General features: G+C 35.8%; 1 protein-coding gene across 6 annotated transcripts; it reads right to left on the reverse strand.

Moving 5' to 3' along the window:
* Positions 1-912: 912 nt before the first annotated feature.
* Positions 913-18273, reverse strand: LOC132029931 (uncharacterized). Of its 6 annotated transcripts, none has more exons than XM_059419342.1 (19): positions 18139-18273; positions 14772-14895; positions 14390-14617; positions 12565-12651; positions 12215-12304; positions 12000-12126; positions 11809-11909; positions 9206-9374; positions 8844-8965; positions 7481-7609; positions 7308-7406; positions 7157-7214; positions 6997-7072; positions 6788-6917; positions 5675-5832; positions 4441-4513; positions 3965-4159; positions 3509-3602; positions 913-1827 (listed from the first exon to the last, which is right to left on the reverse strand). In XM_059419342.1, exons 2-19 carry the CDS (start codon positions 14844-14846, stop codon positions 974-976), a joined length of 2865 nt encoding a protein of 954 aa, XP_059275325.1. In that variant the 5' UTR covers positions 14847-14895; positions 18139-18273; the 3' UTR covers positions 913-973. The 6 variants fall into 6 exon arrangements, with proteins under 6 accessions (XP_059275325.1, XP_059275328.1, XP_059275326.1 ...); XM_059419345.1 differs by having other exon boundaries at positions 18158-18182; XM_059419343.1 differs by having other exon boundaries at positions 18037-18166.
* Between the last annotated feature and the right edge of the window lie 2404 nt (positions 18274-20677).

Here is a 20677-nt window from a genome sequence, read left to right on the forward strand (position 1 = left end):
CCTACAAGGTATTTAGGCATGCCGGTCCGCATAAAACGCGTAATTCCTCAATGTTGTACGTCATGCATAGCGAAATTTAAAACTCCGTCTTGCGAATTTTTTTTAAAATTTTTTGACTGCGCGTGGGTTCGAACCTCAACCTATGGTGTTAAGCAAGGCAAAATTTAAACATTTCAAATATGAAGGGCAAAATTTAAAGACCACCCCAAAAGAAGGGCAATTCGCAGATATTTAAAGGGATGAAATAGAACTAAAAACACATAGAAGAAAATTGTATAGAAGAAAACAAAAATAGACCTTATTAGTTAGTTGAGAATTTATTTTTAATCATATCAATACGTTTACTTTGATCCTGTGTTTTTTAAGAATCTTTTCGTCTTATTAGAGATCCTTATGCCGCGAATCTCTAGTACTTTTATTTTTATTTCGTAAAAGATTGGCCTGAGGCAAATTAAAATGGGATAATCAATAAACTTACCCGTATCAAATGTTTACACTAAATCAAGTAATGTAATTCCAAGAAGATACTATGGTATATTAGCAATATCATAAGTTTCCAGTTTAGAAATATGCTAACTACAACACCAACTAGTTTGCAAATTTTAGAAATAGAAGCAGTTTTGCATAAAGAAAGGTATAATTGGAAAACCTTCCTATAGTATAAGCTGTAACCCTTCACTGTAGAGTTAGAGCTGAAACCTGTACACACAATATCCAACGTAAAACAAGAGATTTGAATTGCATAAGTATGATTATTGCCACGTCTTCGATCCTCGATTCAAAAACACTTCAAAGTTTGTAAAAGTGCACGATTAAGGCAAAGAATATAACTTTCATAATTTGAACTTGTATTGTCAAGTACATAGATATTCTTTTGTCTGGATGATCTCATACTAATAGATACACTTGCAATGTCTGGATGATCTCATACTAATAGATACACTTGCAATGGCATGAATTAAGTGAAAATCTGTTAGTTAATCAGTGGTTTACCTATTTCCGACTGACTAGTAGATCCAGTCTCAACAAGTCTGGAAATTTCCTGTGGCACTGGAATGTTAAGCTCAGAACATATCAAGTGTATTATTTTCGCCGTCACAGTTCCAAATGACATCTTATTAAGAGTTACTGCCATTGCAAACTTATGCTCGATGTTACAAAAACCAGTAGATCCACCGATACCTGAATGCCCGAAGCCAATAAGTTCGCCATTTGTTGAGTAACTCCTTTTAAATCCAAGCCCAAACATCCCATTGGGATAGGTCAAGTTTTCATATTCTCCAACTCCCATGAAAGCATCATGAACTCTTGGGTTATGGAAGAGTTTGATATTCCGGTTATCATTTGAAATATCGCCATTGCTGCAGCTATGGTCAGTGGGAACCTGGATGTAAACATTACCTTCACCATCACGTCCATAACCATTCTCAATGGATGAATTGCTATCTTGAGTCGGTCCAGGACCATCTAAACAAGTTCTCTTTCGAGATTTTTGCTTCTTAACAGTCTGCTGAGAAGGGAACTTCGGAATGTGTGGGTGGCTTCCTAAGGTTGGCATGGAAGAATAATGTGGTGGAAGAACTCTCCCACCCTCAGCGAGTGCAGCGTAATAGCGGGCTAGGGCACGGGCCGAGCAGTGTCCATTGGCAGCGGGTATAATAGCACGGCGAGCATAGAGTGAGTTAAATATTGCAGGTAAAGTAGTTGCAAGTTGAGCCATCTGCTGCGGCTGGAATGTGGTTGGAAGGTCTGAACGGTTGCCAACATTTGACAACTTGGTGAGATCGCTCATATCTATTGTAAGTGTTGCAAGTCGAGATTCCACACCTGCAATAGGGAATTTTAGGTGTCAACTGTCAAATGGTTTAATAGAGTGAGGGAAAGAGGGAGAGGGAGAGAGCGCTATGCTTAAAGAGAGATGCCCATGCTTATAGCTAGAAAGAGATTGATTAAACCATGCTATACAACAAAACCCTTCAGGATATTTCTACCCATCCCCGCCCTCAAGGTAGGCAATTGCACATGCTGAGCAGGGATCTGAATATGCAGCACATTGGAATTAAGATTTTCCTAAAACTATATCTTCTTGTATCAGAAAAGCACGTCTGAGTGGTCTGATTGTTTAAATGTTTAGAATCTTTAAAATTGTGTAATTAGAAATAGGAATAACTTATTTTTTGATGATTACTTTCATTTACTATTAAGGATTACTTGTAAACACTACTTAAACCTCAACATGCTCGAGGAAATAATCAAGAAACCCATTCCCCAGCATCTCTTCTTTTCTCATCTTTACAGTATAATTCAAGTTCAAGATCTGTGCACGTTTCTAGTCAATTTTTGGTGTACCCATGAGATTCTTGTTAATATAGATGGCTGTGAGTTGTTTGTAGATGGTGTAGGCTTTCTACTACATATACACAATTTGCATACATTAGCTTTAATCTCACAACATTATAAAGTTGTTACTTGTTACTTATTACCTCATCCGGAAAATGAAACTTCTCTACTGAGAGAGAAGCTTAGGACTGGTAGAAATAAACTCAGATGACAAGGTGGAGGGAGGACCAAAATCTAGTCTAATACCAATCATGCTAATAATGATTATTAGGGGTGTGTCTAAGACCTTTACACTCTGTTTGTTTACACAAAGATGAGTCCAACGGTTAGGGAGAGATCATTATCTTACTCGTCGTGGTGCTGGTTGATGCACATCACTCACGGAAAAAAAGGAAGACTCAAACAGATGTACAGTTACCCAGAGATGCGCAGCAATAATATTTCCTTCTCCTGAAGGTTGCAGGTCAATGCACACAGCGAGTGGTTTCTCACAGTCTGGTACCATGTGCAGACAAACAAGGTGAAGAAATAAGGAGAGCAAGACTAATGTCATACGCCGAAGTTCTTTCATGGTCACACTTTACAATGTATCATCACTATTATCATTATTGTCATGTTACTATAACTGCCTTTTCTGAGCCGGATGGGGTTGGATATTTTGAAAATTTAGTTATCAGATTCATATGCTGGACTAATGGGTACTGGAAGGTGCGCAATTGGCCAGTGACACCTCTAGTCTTGAGGGCAGCTTATTTCCTCATAAAAAATAAGCTTGACCCTCAAAACTTGATGTGGTTACTGGCCAATTGTGCACCTTCAAGTACCCATAAGTCCAGCATGCTAAGACCATCAATACTTCAACTGCAGCATATAAACATGGAAACTTATTTTAGATCTTAGAATTAGATTAGGACGTTGTGATAATGTAGAACGTGGATAAAAGCAGTCTAAACGTTCATTGTTCGAAGTATTACTTATGGAATACATTACATCCCGTGTGGTTAGATTAGTTATCAATTGACGAGGAGCCTAAAAGCTATGACATATTGTTTTCTAAAATGTCAATCAGCATATAGCTAAAGAGATTGAATAAGCAAAAATAACTCAATTAATAGCAAAGAGCAGCAGCAGGAATAAGGAAATGCTAAAAAGTAGACACTGATCATGCCTGGAGGAATTCCAACATAGAGCTCGCCATCAATCTTTAAAGGGCGAACAAAAGCTTCTTCTAGGAGTTCTTGAAATCTTCTTCCGGATGCTCGCTGTATTGAAATGAAAATAGATAAATGCCTCAAAGCATTCAAAGCATGTCAAGATTTTAAAATATACTAGTAGCTACATGTTTCTGTACAGATGCTCCACTACAAGATTTCATTTTAAATTAAAAAGAGGAGCCACTACGAGCTACTGTCGGGGTCTTTCTGCAACAAACCAATCCCCATACTCCATCGTGATCATAAACATGGAGCACATTTGGAAACCTCCCTTCAACATTTAAATTAAACTCAAGTACAATTAAATTTAGCTTTGAACACTTCAGCTGATTTTAGGGGTCATGACACAAATAATGAGAGAACCATTGCAGTCATAAATTTTGATCAGAAAATATGAAATGCAACATTACCTCAATAATGCCACCACATAACCAGCCAAAAGACAAATAATGGTACAGCTGATCATGACCTGGTGCAGTTTCTGGAGCAGACATGGCAATTCGCTTTAAACATTCATCCCAATCAGTCATCAAAAAAGGGTCTTCTTGGTTAATATCAGCCATAGCATTATGTAAGCCGGAGGTATGGTTAAGAACATGATGAACCTGCCAAAAATTAAAAAGATAAAGTAACAAGCACTCAAACCGACCTAGTTGAAATGCAAAACAATAAATAACTAGGACTACGAAATTGATATTCTCAATTCTTGGTGTTGCTTTCTGCCAGTAAATTTGAATATTTTCTGAAAACAGAATGAAGTTAAAAATTAACAGTGTTAACTTTATCATATTTTCTTCTCTGATCATCCACTCACTAAGAGGGGTCAGAAACAAGATTATAGCAAAAACAAAAATTCTAAAGAGGTATATATCAGATCTTCATGTACCTTTATTTGGTCTTTTCCATTTGATCCAAATTCGGGCCATATATTTGCAATATTGTCCTCAAGCTTCAGCTTTCTGTTAAGACAATGTTCTCATTGGTTAATTGCAAAAGCTAAAATTTTGTATCATAACTAAAGCTAGAGCACAGAATGTCTCACAGACATGGGTACCTCTTAAAACTTCAAAATGGGCAAGACCCATTACAGGAAAAAGTAGAGCTACAAGACGAGTAGAGAAACGACCAAAACTATTATAAGATACATCTACCTTGAAGCTCTTAAAGTGAATCAGTATTTTTGAAATGGAAGTATATTTGTCATATTTACACTTAGTAATATAATTCATAGTTTCCAAAAAAAAAAAAAAATGGAAGTATAAACGAAGGTGTTTCCATCCCAAGCAACGCGAGGTGCATACCTTCTAAATTTTGATTTACCAGGAACCTTCTAATGTAAGGGCATATCAATTAATAAACTCACAGTGATGAGCAAGTATGAAGAAATAATGACATGTCTCAATTGAAGGCAAGCCTTAAAAAAGAATTAACTTTCTTGGTAAGTGAAAAAAATTAAAGAGGTAAAAAGAACTTTGAGACATTTAATGGTCCTCGCAATATCTTTCTAGGTCTGATCAATATTTCTCTCAAACTATCTCATTAAAGAAAAATAAGTAAAAGAATGAAACATAGAGCAGAACTCTATTGCTATTTCCATATGGTCGCCTCTTCTACACGGGATACTCCAAGACTGGAATACATGAACAGTTTACAATGGCTTAACAATTACCAAGGAATAAATCATGTGGATGATGCATAATTTAAGATTCAGCAAATCCTAATTAAAGATGGGAATATTACAAAAAAAAACATGTAATAAGTACAGGAAAAAATTCTATTAATACCAAAGGGGCAAGATGATAGAGAGCACAAGCACAGAGATTAATGGTAGATACTTTACATCCTAATAGCATCAGAAGAGGTCCGAAAACTAATCGGTCACCATCTGAAAAAAGTAATTAAATAATAGATCGCATTCTGTATAAAGAAAGTTATTTTATTTTTCACCATGGCAGGTTGATGCAGTAAATGCCTTTATTTATTTATTATTATTGGAGAAAAATAGAGGACTCTTTTCTTCATTAGTTTAAACGATTTAGAAACCTGTGTATTTCATAGCAAGAGGACAGAAAATTAGGACATCCAGAGTAGATATTGAAATTATTGCTAGCATCACATACCCATTATCAACCAGCCAGTGCACCAGTCCAGCACAGATTCCCTTTGTTACTGAAAAAACAGAAAATAAGCTATCGGGTTGGACTGGTCGAGGATCATATTTTCCAAGTACCCCAGCAGCAGTATCAATGATCACTTCTCCATCTTTGTAGGCACATACCTTGAATACACAACAAATAATGAGCAAGCCTGGATCAGTGAGACCCAGGAATGAATTGCCAAATATATAGACCAATTTAATTGGAGACACATTTTCTATATTAGAACAATTGGCAGCAGTGTGACTAATTCCTGCAGCTAGGATCAGTAAATCACTTCATTAAAGGAGATATGAAAAACAACAGCCTATTCTAAGTTGATAAGTCCCAATCTAATATCAGAAACCCATAATGAAACATTGAATAAGAACCTAAAAAGAAAGAAGAGTTGAGTATATACCCGATTAAAAGCACAAGAGTTTGACAAAATTATCCATTCCTATTCACTAAAAGAACTTATGAGATCAATTCAGCAACTGCAATGACTAACTTATGTCCTTTCTATCTGAAGCATCCACATGGCTCACACAGACATTTCCAGTGCTCTTTTCACTTAACCTCAGGATTGTAAAATGTCTGGTTGATATTCACAGTAACTGACTGCTCCATCTTCCGTATTTATTTTGTCCTTTCTCTTCGTTTCAAGGTACATCTTACCTATACGCCAACCCACAATTGAAAAGGTAGTCTACACACTATACTAAATTTTATTCTCGTTGATTGAGTGTTCAATATAAGACTTAAGACCAAAGACCTTTTACTTTTTTGCTGCGGCAAGAAATTGTATCCTACAGGCCAGAGGGGGTTCAAATTATGAAAAGCTAAACACACGAAGAAGCCAAAGGGGGTTCATTGCCTACTATATATACATAAGAAATAAATTTAACCATGTAGAAACGGTGTAATTTTCCGCCGAAGGGGGTTCGGATGAACCCCCTTGGCCCTTCCTCCCTCCGCCCAGCACCAATAGTGTTGGCTGCCCCTGCAAGGAAGAGTTGCGTACGAAGCCATTGGGAAGGGAAGCAAGGTTGGTAGGATAATCAGACTGCAAAAGACATGGTAATTACGAGTATGTACCTGGATTCCAAGTATTTTCTCAGCATTCCCAAGCTCAACCAAAAGCTGCCGTAGCTTGGCTTCAACATCAGAATGAATTGAGGTGTCATAGATGCATCGTGGATTCAAGGCTGGCCCTCTATTTAAGTTGCTATACAAGTTGGCAAATAAATACTTAAGGAGAAATGCATCCGCTGATATGTGTAAAATAAGAACAAAACAGAGCTAACCTTTGGAGCACAGATTCAGCAAAAGGTCTCATGATATCCATATAGACTATGCGGACATTCATTGTTGCAGAAAGCCCTGAGAATCACCGACAACCATTGAGTCAGTTGGCCACACTTAGATGATACAAAGAGGAGATATAAGATCAAATTCATCACAAACCTCTAAGAAGATTGAGAACCCTCCCAAATATAACAATATCACTAGGAAAAGCATCAACCTGGAGACAAACATTTCAGCCGCTTCAGAATCATTGAAACAGTGGTTGAAAATTCACAAAGTCAATAGTGATCAAAAAAAGTTATTAGCTTACAGGATTAAAGCGTTTCACTTCCTTCTCATTCAGTTTCATCTTTTCTTGTATAACCTTGAGATTTTTTGACCTTTGCTCAGATAACATTTTCATACTTTCCTTCATCAAATTGAGAGATAAGTCAGACAAGGGAAATTGGATAGATATAACCCAACAAAGAAGAGCGAGCTTACAAGAGCTTCACTGGCAGGCGTGGCAGAACGGAAGAACATAGAGGTAACCTCCATAGCCTGTTCCGGTACGTCAAGGCGAAACTTGAGTCCCATCTCTGCAAATGCAGCCAAAAGTGCTGCATGGTCCCCCTGCAAGAAGTGGTATCTCAATTTTTAAATGGCAAATTGGTAGAGAAACAATAACAATATTTTGTTGATTGTATGAAAACAGAAGCATAAATTTTTCATTGGAATAGGAGGGCGAACAGGTCTTCAACAAGATATTACATCTAAGTGTATGAGAATAACAACAAGATGAGAAAACAGAATATATGCTTGGATGATGTTTAATATATGCTTTATTCTTATAACTTTGTCCTGCAAGAGGGAAGATTATTAAACATGAATACAGCTAAGTAACGGGGCTTATTCACACACACACACACACACACAAAAAAAAAAAAAAAAAAAAAAAAAAAAAAGGAGTAACGGGGCTTATTGACCTAATAGCTGGATTTTAGCACTCTGTACAATATAAATCAAACTATCACACAGATGGAAAGGTTTTATCCTTTTCTGATACCAGAATATCAGCAAGGGTAGAGGAAATAGGAGGCCTGCCTGGAAAATAGAATGAACGTTACTAAAAAGTTTACTGTTGACACTTGGTAAAAGGTTAACTGTTGACACACAGGTCTGATACACAAGTATAGTGCTTGTGGCACTATGGCATGGTTGGACTAAAGAGTTAATGTTATTAGATACTTGTCATGGTATATCAGAATAATACTACTCAACCAGTTAACTACTGTTAGGGCTCGCTTTATTCCCCCCACATGAAAAAGATCGTGGCACAGAAGTCTGCATTAGGAATAAAACTCTTCATATTAATACAACATTTGGATACCAATTTCGTTTTCCATATAAACAAAACTAGCAGAACTTATAGGGGAATTTTGTGCATTATTCAATGCAGGATAAAATTTGGCATAAGAATACGTTTATAAACAATACATAGATAAGAGCACCTAAAATGATCTAAAGAGATAACCTTAAGTAATGCACATCTTTTTCGTAAACCCAAAAAAAAAAAAAAAAAAGAGAAAGATGAAAATCTTTTATACTTGTGATTTGAAGTTTTTAAACTAAAACCGGTACATGTATACTAAATAGTAAAGCTAATTCTTAATATTTGTATTGCAATCCCTGCATAATAATTTTTACTCTAGTAGTGATCGCATGATTGTTCTTAAATTATTATCCACATAACCAACATATATTACACGTATAGGGCCTTGATGACATGCGTGCATCAATAAATTCATAAATCCACTGAACACATCATTACACGTATACAAGTCAATGTTAAAGGAACTGGACAAACCTCAGCAGCTGCCAGAAACATTTTCGCAAGAGCTTGCTTCAAGGAGCTTGACAGTAGCTTTGTGAGCCCAAAATCCAGCAAAATTGGGCGATGAGGTGGTTCCTTGCTCACCAGAAAATTTCCTATTTTTGACAACCCAAGAGAATATTCAACAGAGTGAAACGCTATTAAAGTTGGAAACATGTATTAAGCATAATTAGCAGCAACAAATGTTGTAGCCTTTGTAGAATCATAGTGCGGAACAAAAACAAAAAGCATGTCTTGACAGGCAGCATATCAACAAAAACACGTCAGACATGTTAAAATAATTCATGTGAACACAGTAACTCACCCATAGTCACTAAAAACGAATGGAGGTGTACCTGGATGAGGGTCTCCATTAAAAAATCCATCAACATAAATTTGGTGTGCATATGCACGTGTAATTTCTTCGACAAGTTTCTGCTTGTCTACTCCCAAAGCTTGAAGTGACTCAGTGTCATTCAGACGAACACCGTCCATATACTCAAGTATGAGAACCTTTTCAGTAGACTGCAATTTCAAGCATCCAATATAAGAATGTATTGCATGGAGAAAAGCAACACTCGTTTGTTTTACAGTATAGTTGTGTACAAAATTTGCATTTCTGGCATAAGAGCTGTTTGCTAGTGTCCAGCTCAACTTTTGGAATTCTTGGATTCTCTGATGAAGTAATATAGCAAGGAGACTGCTCTCAGACTTTTGTAATTTATGCAAGTACCAGCTTGGTACCGTTATATCAATAAAACTACCTTACCTTATCATAAAAAAGGAATGTTATTGGAAAAAGGAATGAAGATATCTCAGAATACATGGACAGAAGTAACGGGTGAGAGATCCAAGCGATTGAAGCCTACAACTTTGCCTACACCTTTCTGAAGTATTCCATAAACTAATACTCCCTCCGGTGCAAAAAGAGTGTCCACTTAGCCATTTGCACACCCCTTAAAAATCTAGGCAAAAATAGTTAATTTGACTAAAATATCCCTAATTAAATAGGTATTGGGATTTGGTCACTTAACACTTAATAAGGGCAAATCTGGAAAAGTAAGGTTAATTGTTTCTTGATTTGGTAAGTGGACACTCTTTTTGAACCAAAAAATAAAGGCTACGTGGACGCTCTTTTTGATCTGGAGGGAGCAATAAATATACTATTTCAGCATCTTTTTTTTTTTTTTTTTTTTTTTTTTTTTTTTTGTGAAAAGATAAGTAAGCATTATATTATAAAACGAAGCAACCCGGCACTAAGAAAGTTCAAAAGAAAGTACACTGTCTAGGAATCCCTCATAACAACAACAGCAGCAGCATACCCAGTATATTCCCACATGGTGGGGTCTGGGGAGGCTAGAGTGTACGCAGACCTTACCCCTACCTTGGGAGATAGGAATCCCTCATAACAAATAAATAAAAAAGAGCGGATTCCACTGTACAAGAACCTATTCAAAACCAATTTCAGCATCCTTAGGACATGTAAACCACAAATATATAGGTGAGACCCATCACACATCCCCTCATTGTCCAACATAAAGTTCTCTCTTTTGTATATAACCAAAGGGATCGAGTGGACCCCTGTGAAAGGAAAATGAAAAAGGAAAAAAATATTTTATTTAAACACACAAAGGAGATGCACGGAGGCCCCAGTGTGGAGGTGTGAGAGGTTGGCTATGGATGGTTTCAAGAATGGTAGAGGTAGGCCGAAGAAGAATTGGGGATAAGTGATTAGACAGGACATGGCGCAATTGCAGCTTACCGAGGACATGACCTTAGATGGGGGGTTTTGGAGGACGCGGATTAGGGTAGAAGGTTAGTAGGTAGTAGAGTGTTGTCTCGTGTACCCTTCCATACTAGTAGGTGTAGTATTATCTTTGTACTTTCTTGCCCTTCGATTTTCTGTTACTATCTGTTGTTTACTGTATTAGTTTGCTGCAATTACTGTTCCTTTTCTTTGTAATGCTTATTTATAGTATTCTGCCATGACCTTTTACTTTTATCAACTCTTGTCTGCCTTTTTTGTCATGTTTTCTCTTGAGCCGAGGGTCTTTTGGAAACAACCTCCCTACCTTCCCAAGGTAGGGGTAAGGTCTGCGTACACTCTACCCTCCCCAAACCCCACTTGTGGGATTACATTGGGTATGTTGTTGTTCTTCTTGTTGTTGTACACTTAAACTAACTGAAAAAAGTATTTCTTTTAAATACTAATTAAAAAGTAATTAAATCAACAAATTTTTTACTCTTAAACAAATTGTAAAGAGTATTTATATTAAAACAATATCAAATAAACTGATTTTTTTTTTTTTTTTACTATAAAACAAACTGGAAAAAAAATCAGAAATCTTCATAAAGACCCAGCAATGGCAGCAGTCAGCACAGAAGAAGACGCAACCACAACAGCAAGACCAAGAAGAAAAAGGAGGAGGAAGAAGAAGAAGACAGCAGCAAGAACTTTTTTTGTCTAAAAATGTCAGTTCCTTTCTTTTCTTCTGAAAATACGCTTTGAAAACAAGAAAGCATCGCTTTAGGGCTTCGTCGCCTCTTCAACCTCGCCTCGCCTCACACTGACGAAGCTTTATACCCTCGAAACGCTCGTTTTTCACAACACTGGATGCGATGATGACTAGAATTCACCAAGAACCTTTGCAAGATCCTTAAAAATATAAATACTACGCCTCAGTCCCAAACAAGTTGGTAAAGTCCATCCTAACCTTGGTGAAGTCCCTCTGACTGTTAAAAGACATATTTTCTGCTAGGATAGATTTTAAATAACAACTCTCTACATGTTAATATATAGTATTAACTATTGAAGGAAGTGGAGCTCCTCTACCTAGTAGATCTATCAATACCATCAAATCTATAAAGCATTCAAGTAGGAAAAATTACTAAAAACTAGAGCTCCTAAAAAGTAACAAAGTAGTAGCTTAGACAACTTCCAAATACTAGAGAAACGTACTTGAATGACTTCAGGAATTAGTACGTCCACATGATTAGCAGGCTTACTATCATCACATTTTTTGTTACAATGAAGATTTCTTGAGACCTTCTGGGTGTTTTCTGTCAAAACCAGGAAAAATAAAGCTTAACAACCATGATCCTTTCGGTGCTGAAACATTAAGAAAATCAATTTGATTACTTGAAGCATACCAGCCTCATGATTGAAGTCCAGTTCTTTAGGTGCTTCTTTGCACCATTCATCTATCATGGGGTGGAAATTATATTGCGGTTCCGCCCATGCTATCCAATCAACTATTGACTTGGCATTTTTCAAGTCCTGCAAAAGAACTGGAGTAAATGAAACTAGTCTATCTCAGTACTCTATATTCACACAGCAAAAGAATCTTTGCCTCTAGTATAACAACCTCCAGTATAACTGCTTTTATGTCATCATGCTGGACTTTGACGACAACTTCCTGTCCATCAATCAAGGTTGCACGATGAACTTGAGCTATCTGCGGAAAGGTATTGTTGAAAGCAATTAGGATAACTTATGTCTCTTTTAATGAACAAAGGAAAACGTAAAAAGCTAATGTAGCTCGGACCAACTTCCTCTATTATACCCCACGTCTATGGGTACTTCTAGTAAATCTGAAAGAAAAAACTACAGATTTTACTGTCCAGGTAGGAAAGCAGTGGCTGAATTCCTGCTAAACTGCCTCGTTGGAAATCCTTGTTTCCACTCTGTACCTAGCTTTTTAGTTCAGACACTTACTGAGGCTGTTGCCAGAGGTACTTTGTCAAAATCCAAGAATAGGTCATCCATGGTCTTCCCCAGCTCTTTTTCTATGGTTTGGCATACCTGGGGAAAAAATTTATTCAATTAGTAACATTTATCTGATGAATGTTTAGATACTCCTTTTATCAATCTGATGAATGTTATATATTCTTTTCATCAGTCTGATGAATGTTTAGATATTCATACTGCATAAACATAAGTGGAACTTTTGCAGATGTCTTGTATGATTTTAAGAGCATTAATATAAAGATATACAGTGCTCTAAGAGCAAGGAACTGAAATCAGAAGGAGCCATCTAGATAATTTTCCTGCTAAAACAAATTTGGCATCCCAAATAGAAAAGCAATCTGAATGATATAGGAGATAAGTAGAGAAACAAGTATTTAAAGGATCTATAAGGCGCCACCAAAATATATAGCTCAAATGCTTACTGAACACTAAGAGTTCCCTTAGGAGCAAACTAGAGCTATTTCTACTGAGCTACTTTTGACATGGTTCTGTCTAGCAAAGAAAGTTCAAGAGCATTAACTGTCCCTAGTAAGCGGATGATAAACTGGTGCTTTTCGCTCCACTATGGCATACAGGTTTTTCCATAATTTGTGCCTTCACACAGCAAAGAAATGCCATCTTCTTGTAATTGACGATTTTGTCTCCCACAATCATTTTCGGTTCCTCTTAAACTTTCACTTAAATCAAATCTGGACGATGGACGACATGCATTTAAGTCATTACAAAGATAAGAAATAAAACCGCATGGAGCAGAAGGGTTTTTTTCTTGGTAGGTTGCGGCTAGGGGAGAGGGTTTCTGAAGAAGAGGCTATCTAGGAAAATAAGTTTGAGGTTTTGGATAGGAAGGTATCTTGTAAAAATATGCTAATCAAAGAAAAGAAAAGAAGATAAGAGGAGGAGGAATCATATTCAAATATTAAAACAAGATAATTATTTCAAGAAAGTACTACCAGTGCAAAAGTCCAAGCAGCATAGAATAGATTTCCCTGCTGACTGTTGGTTCTCAAGCTTACTTCAGAGATGCACCACAGTATGAATCGTAAGTAAATGAATTCATGGAAGTTTTTAGCATATCTTTTCACATCGACGTAACCTGAAGTGCTTCGATGATTAATAGCTAACTTGTTCTTTTTGGTCATGTTATAAAAAGCCGAGTTAAATGATCGACCCTAAATATGATCACACACAGCCCCCAGCCCTCCACTCTTTTACAGTTTTCTCTCTCCTCTCTCTTACCAATTGTGCCCTCTCAGGCACACAACAAACAGAACGCATGGTCAATGTGCAAGCCACTCTTTTTTGTGCAAAAGGTTCTTAAAAGAACCTTCAGGATTTTCTCAATTCTCAACCATAAGAAGATATTATATAATCCTCATACGAGAACATTTCATGAAACTGCACATCCATAAAACCACCTCAGCCTCAAACATACAAATTATAAAACTGGAAAGCCCCAATAAGAAAGAACCTCTCAAATAGAGCGCAAGGAGAAAACAAATGAATGAGGGAGGAATGCCCGAAAAGAAGGAAAGGAATACAACATTGACTCGCCAAACCCAAATCATAAGTTAAAGCTCTCTGAATCATCAATTAAAACAGAGAGAGAACTATAAGACTAATACCTACATGTCAAATGCACAAAGATACAAATGATCAATTTCAAATGATTTTAAATGGTTCCTGAAGACATAGTTTCTCTAGAGGCAAATGACTAAAATATAGAACGGAATCATTAGCAATAGGATTGTTATTGCAAACAATCCATTGTTGAAACTCCATCGACCAAAGTTACCTCTTTTAAAGAGCGGGGAGGAAGAGAGTCTTGTAATTGCTTCAAAAGGCATGTATATGCCTCTGGCAGTACATCAGCACGCGTGGATAGGTATTGTCCAAGTTTCACCCACAAACCTTCTAGCTCTACTATTAAATTAAGAACACGCCTAGCATTGCGTTCATGAGCTTTCTCCCATAGAGAAGCTTTCTTTGACTTGTTCACCCATTTTTCTCTCTGCTGTAAAGCCTTGACGAAAACATCACAAAATAGTGTTCATAAGTTCTTCAGTCTTCTTAGCAAAAAGAAATAAGATGAAAACCAGTTTTCTTTCTTTCATCTTTTAACTTGCAGATATGTCGCTAAGACTAGTAAGCTAGCAGCAATGGGACATAAAGCATACCTTGTAATCAAAGTAAATCATAAGAGCTACAGCAAAAACTTTCACACGCCTCTTATAGATGTTTCCCCATCCCATTGATTGTAGCTTGGTTGAGAAATGTATTTCTATCTAAGAAGTTATAAATCTGCAAGAAGGGAGACTAAAGAAAGTGTTACTTTGGAAAAAGTACGAGTCTCAATAATCTTGCTAAACCAGCATGAGCAATCGCAGTTAAAGCATCCAAAAGGAATTATGAAGACTTCAGTTCAGAAATAATGGCTCAATGGCAAAATACCAGACTATAAACAGTTATGAAGACGTCAGTTCAGAAATACTTGTTCAATGGTAAACTTTTTTTTTTGATGACATGGGAACCCGCAGCCACTACTCTTCGGGTGCGCACAGGGTAAACCCAGCTCCTGTGCAATAGCTCGCAAACCACACAGGAGAGGTAACCCGCACTAGGCAAGCCCGGTGCGACGAGCTCGACCTAGAAGGCAAATCCTCTATTGTCGTAGGCAGGGGGTTTCGAACCTGAGACCTCCATTACGAAAGCCCCATGCTCAACCAACTGAGCCACCCTTGCGGATCTTGTTCAATGGTAAACTAACAGACAATAAGTTACTCTGATGTCTATCAATGTAATGTCAATAGTGGAACGTATATCGAAAACCTCTCTCCAACCCTTTTTTTTGGGGGGGGGGGGGGGGGGGGAAAAAAGAAGCAAGTAGCAGATTGGCAAGCATACAAGCAAACGAATGATCTCCAAAGAATAACGCACATTCCTTTCAATAGGTGTTAACACACATTGTCCACAGTAAAGGAGTAATTGAAGATAAAATTAGAGTCAAAGAACTATCTGCACAAAAGTAAATGTGTTCTTACATATATGAGAACAACCATCACGCATGTGCTTCGTCCAATCTATTTTATATGACACTCTTTCGTTTTTTGTCTTTTCCAAAGACTGGATTTCTTTATTTGGAAACTCGTTAATCTTATCATTCTCATTTTCCTTTAATGACATGCTATTATAGAAAAATGGCAGACAGAACTCACTAGATATTAGGGGTATTTTTTGGCGTGTTATGCATATTTAGCTCATGTCAAAGATATTTCTTACTTAGTTTCCATGTCAAGAGAACACATTCGCACAAACGCACAAAACCATATTGTTGCTTCTGTAGCCATTGTTGTTAAAGGCTTGCTTAAGGTGTTCTTAAGCCCTAAAGTTCGACATAGTGATTGCTTCAATTCGCCTAAGCTGCACTTTAGTGCGAGCAACAAGATGTTAAGGTGTAAGCCTCATTGCCCTTAGGCTCTACGTTAGGAAGAGCAACACCAAACATTAAATACAATTCAATGTGTGAATAGGGCGCACGTTACTAGTTCGAATCCTACCACTGATAAGGAACCTAGTATTCAAGTGAGAGCAGGATACAGGGACACGCCCATACTCCTCCGAGTTTCTAACCAGTGGACCATCTAGGGTTGGTCAGCTAACTCACAAGGAATTTTTCGGTTATCAAAAATGATCAATATAGCTGGAAACTTAGTATATCAATTGTTAAGAAAGCATCATTAATAAATATGCCAATGAGTAGGAACAAAATTTAGGAGATTAAAAACTTAAAATTGGGCCTTTGCATTCAAAACATAAATTTAAATGGTTTTCGAAATTAATTTAATTACTTTTGCTTCATTGATTTCATTTCACCTCCAGTTATTTCAATTTCTTCATCCACATAGTTATTCTTTTGCATTACCTATATTGTTTTTAGACTTCTCCTTATTTGTGTCATTAACTAAAACGAGTGCTTTAGTTGTACATTCTGCTTAGAACCCCAACCAGCCACTTTGCATTTGACAACACTTTTTTATAATAGTATATATTTTCATATTAATATATTGGGAAAAGACCCTGCATACATAGTGTAAACAAGAAACAAATAAACCTACAAGCGGACATAAACCAGCCAATCATCAATACTTATTGGGACAATATTGCCATATCATATGTACTCCCAACTCACTGAAAAAAAAAATCCTATCTTCTCCAAAAATATACAAATAACAATGATTGTCCAGTAACATCTATATAAGAGTTCCCGATTTCTTCAAATATTCTTCTATTTATCTCCTTCCACATTGTTCGCATGAGCACTAAAGGAACGACCTCACATGCTTTATTTATTCTGCTCTTTTCCTTTTCTTCTTGGTAAGGGCTTCATTTCTATGCCTTTCCTGCTGCAGCAGTAGCTTATGTACGAACTATACTACTGCTTAACTGATCTGATTCATTTCCCTCATTTTCTCTAATTTGATTATGGTAATTACTTATGTACAGGTCATATATAAGCACTTCCAAAGTTTGTAACAAGTCCCCACAGTGATTTGAGAAAAGAGAAATTACATTCTCTTAGCCTAATTCAAAAGAAAATGCTGCTGAGAATAGAGAAATATATGCGAATGATATCTTTGATAATGCTAAGCATGACATTGACACTGAAATTTGTATCGTACTTTTGTATTTCTCTGTATTTTCTACTACCCCCCTCCTCTTAAACAGCCTATGAACTAATAATTGTAGAACTCAAAATGAACAATGCAGTTTCCATCTGTCCAGGCCTAGGTGGATAGAATTACCCGGGACCTGTGCTGATAGGAAGCAGCAAGTACCAAATGGAATTAGTCGAGGTGCACGCAAGTCAGACACCACGGTTATCAAAATTTGTAGAATATGCTTAAGCAGTCACAAGTGCTAAGTTAACATTCACCAGACCATGCAAGTTGTGTCCTTTGCTTTCAAACCACAAGAAGGGCATGAAGCAATGCTACGACACCTCGAACGCTCTAATTAAAAAAATCCTTACAAACTACTTGATGAAACAACCAAATTTCACAATAAACATCAATATCAACAAAACAGAACATGAACAAAAAAAAAAAAAAAAGCATAATCTAAGCTTTCCACTAAAATACCACATTATAAGTGAAATAACTAACCACTTATAGAAACAGAATTATGAGGAATAGCCAGCCAACCATTTCCTATACTATATCTACTGCATTCTTGCATAGAATTATAAAATGAACTGGAACAAAGCCAATTACTTTGACAAACACAAAATCCCACCTGGGAAATGAATAATCCAAATCAAAACAAATCATCAAAAACAAAAAAACTCAATTTTCATATGATAAGAGCAACACTAATAATCAAGAATCGTAACATACAAATATAAGAAAAAAAACATAAGAGAACATACAAAGTTGTAAGAAAAACCTGGTTAAGATCGAAAGAGAGTGAGTTTAGATTAAAAACAAGAATTTTGGAAAAAAAATGAAAGCTGGATATGAAAACACGTGTCAATAGGAAAAGACGGACCGACTTGTTTGGAAATAACGAGTTCGACGTCGTTTTGAAGAAATCTAATGTCCCAGTATAAGCTTCACTTACGGTTAACGCTATTTGGTTCCCACTTGTTTATGAGAGTGATGATGTGTACTAAAAAATCTTTTTTGTTTTAAAGCATACGTAACTGCTTTTCAAAATCGACCGGCCCCTTTTGAAATACTATCATGTCTTCACATTTCTAAAATGGCACGTTTATTTGAAGTATACTCTTTTTCTTTTTTTTTGCTTGGTCCAGGTTTATTTGAAGTATATATTCACATGTATAATGTTCTTCGAGGTGTTGCGTTAAGTACCGCTGTTTTTTAAGTAGGCGTTTGACATAAATATCAAAAACAAATTCACTTTTTTTTGGAATTTTTGAAGTTGGAGTTGTGTTTGGTCATAGTTTTTGAAATTGTAATTTTTGGTGAATAGTTGTAAAAAGGTGAAAAAAGTGAATTTTTTTTGAAAAACAAGTTTTTTGAGTTTTTTGGTATTACAGAATAGAACTTCAAGTTGTATTCATAATATTTATGGCCAAACGTCCAAAATAAAAGTGAAAAAAAAATTCGGAAAAAAGTGAATAATTTTTATGGCCAAACGGCACCTAAATATTTATTTATCTCGTTTATTATGTTCCCATCAAGTTACTGTTGTTCATAGAAAATATAAAATGTTTGATTGATTTAAGGATATAAATATACTAGATGGCGTATGCCCATGCGCACACTTTGGATTATATAGTGTATTTATGTGTATGTAATTGTGTACAATTATAAGGATTTATGTATTGAGTAGTGATAGTATATATATTTTATATTGTTAATAAACATACCTAAATTTGCACTATCGATGCATATTACTATTATATATAAGAGGGAATGTGAGGATTTTTGTAGTCCTCACACTAATTTCCCAAATTTTTAAAAACTTTTTCATTAATTACTTTTATGTCCTAATTTTATTTATTTAAGTCAATTTTTTTGTTTTTTGTTTTTAAAGTCTACTTTTCAAAAGCTATCGAGCCGTGATTTTTGTAGTCCTTACAATAATTTTCAAATTTTTTTAAAACTTTTTAATTAATTACTTTTAGGTCCTAATCTTATTTATTTATGTCAATTTTTTTTGTTTTTGTTTTTAAAGTCTACTTTTCAAAAGCCTATCAAACCTCCTACCTCATTTTTCACGTTCTTTGATTTTCGATTGGTGCTCGATATCCAGATTGAGCCCAATTAATCGTATAATTCAAGCCGCATCACGCCTATTCGGTGAGCGCTTCCTCCAAAGATTTTTTCCATATCCATGTTCGAACCCCTAATCCCTAATTAAGAGAGGAGCAGCTCCATCCGCTGCACAAGTTAAATTATGTATTTGTCTTAAAAGTTCATTAACTATGTATAGATTATTTATTTAGAACTAAATAAATTGAAAATTAGGATACATAAGTTATAATTTCATCAAAATGGAAGTTAAAATATTAAAGGAGTGGAATGAAAATTTTGCTTTTATATAACTACCCACTCATGTGACTACATTTCTGAAGATATGATTGTTGTTGTTGTTGTTGTACATTACACTTGTACTAACACAAATTATATTTCTTTAGTTAAAATATCCGCTTTTATATCTTGAGTTTAGGCCCGGGCTTAGCACGGGCCTCACATAACTAGTATATATATATATGAACATTAATACATATACATAAATGTTATTTGTCTATTAAGTAGAATTATGTGAGCATGATAAAATAGTGAAAAGTAAAAGGAGGGTAAAAGTGACACGTGGCCAAATACGTTTCTTGACCGTTTGTATTTCGTCTTCTCGATGTTATTCCTCATTATTTGTGTGAGACGTATGTGTATAAACTTATACCCAAAGGTACAAGTTTTAAATCTTTTAGTTTTATGACTTCTTTAGCGATTTTTGTGTTCAATTTAAATCGTTATTTCTTTTTCCTTGAATTTCTCTTCTTTAAATTTTCTCTAAGCATACGTTTACTATTTTCTGAATTTATTATCATTATTTAAGTGTCCTATTTTTTTTCTTCTTCGCGTGGACCCCACCTCAATATTTTTTTTTTGCAATTGTCTCCTAATTCTTCACGTGGATCCCACCTTAATTTTTCTTTATCTCTACTATTATGGAAGAGTGGGCCCCGCCTTAAATTTTTTTTTTTAATTTGTACTATTACAGAAAAGTGGGCCCCAACTTAATTTTTTTTCAAAAAAATTCTACTATTATAGAAGAGTGGGCCCCACCTTATTTTTTTAAAAAAAATTACTATTATAAAAGACCGTTTATATTTAATGTTTTGATGTGTGTATAGGTATTGGTGTGAGGTATGATGCAAACTAATGTACAGTATAAGTTTTAAATCTTTTGATTTTGGGACTTTTTGAATTTTTTTGTTAAATTTTAAAACGTTATCTTTTTTTTAATTTTCTTCAAAAAAGTCCTTTCCCTTTTCCGCTTTTTTCTTTTTGAATATCCCTTTTTTTTTTGTTTTTGTCTCCTACTTTTCCCGGGGGCT

Source organism: Lycium ferocissimum, chromosome 9 (assembly GCF_029784015.1).
Source record: "Lycium ferocissimum isolate CSIRO_LF1 chromosome 9, AGI_CSIRO_Lferr_CH_V1, whole genome shotgun sequence".
Classification (NCBI taxonomy): Eukaryota; Viridiplantae; Streptophyta; class Magnoliopsida; order Solanales; family Solanaceae; genus Lycium; species Lycium ferocissimum.

What these genes read in the sequence shown, in the direction of transcription:
- LOC132029931 (XM_059419342.1), bottom strand. Translation starts at nt 14,846, where the DNA reads ATGGGATGGGGAAACATCTATAAGAGGCGTGTGAAAGTTTTTGCTGTA. An exon ending in CACTGGCTGGTTGATAATGG is followed by an intron (nt 4,514 to 5,674) that starts GTATGTGATGCT and finishes TTGTCTTAACAG; the next exon opens with AAAGCTGAAGCTTGAGGACA. An exon ending in ATGGAAAAGACCAAATAAAG is followed by an intron (nt 4,160 to 4,440) that starts GTACATGAAGAT and finishes AATTTTTGGCAG; the next exon opens with GTTCATCATGTTCTTAACCA.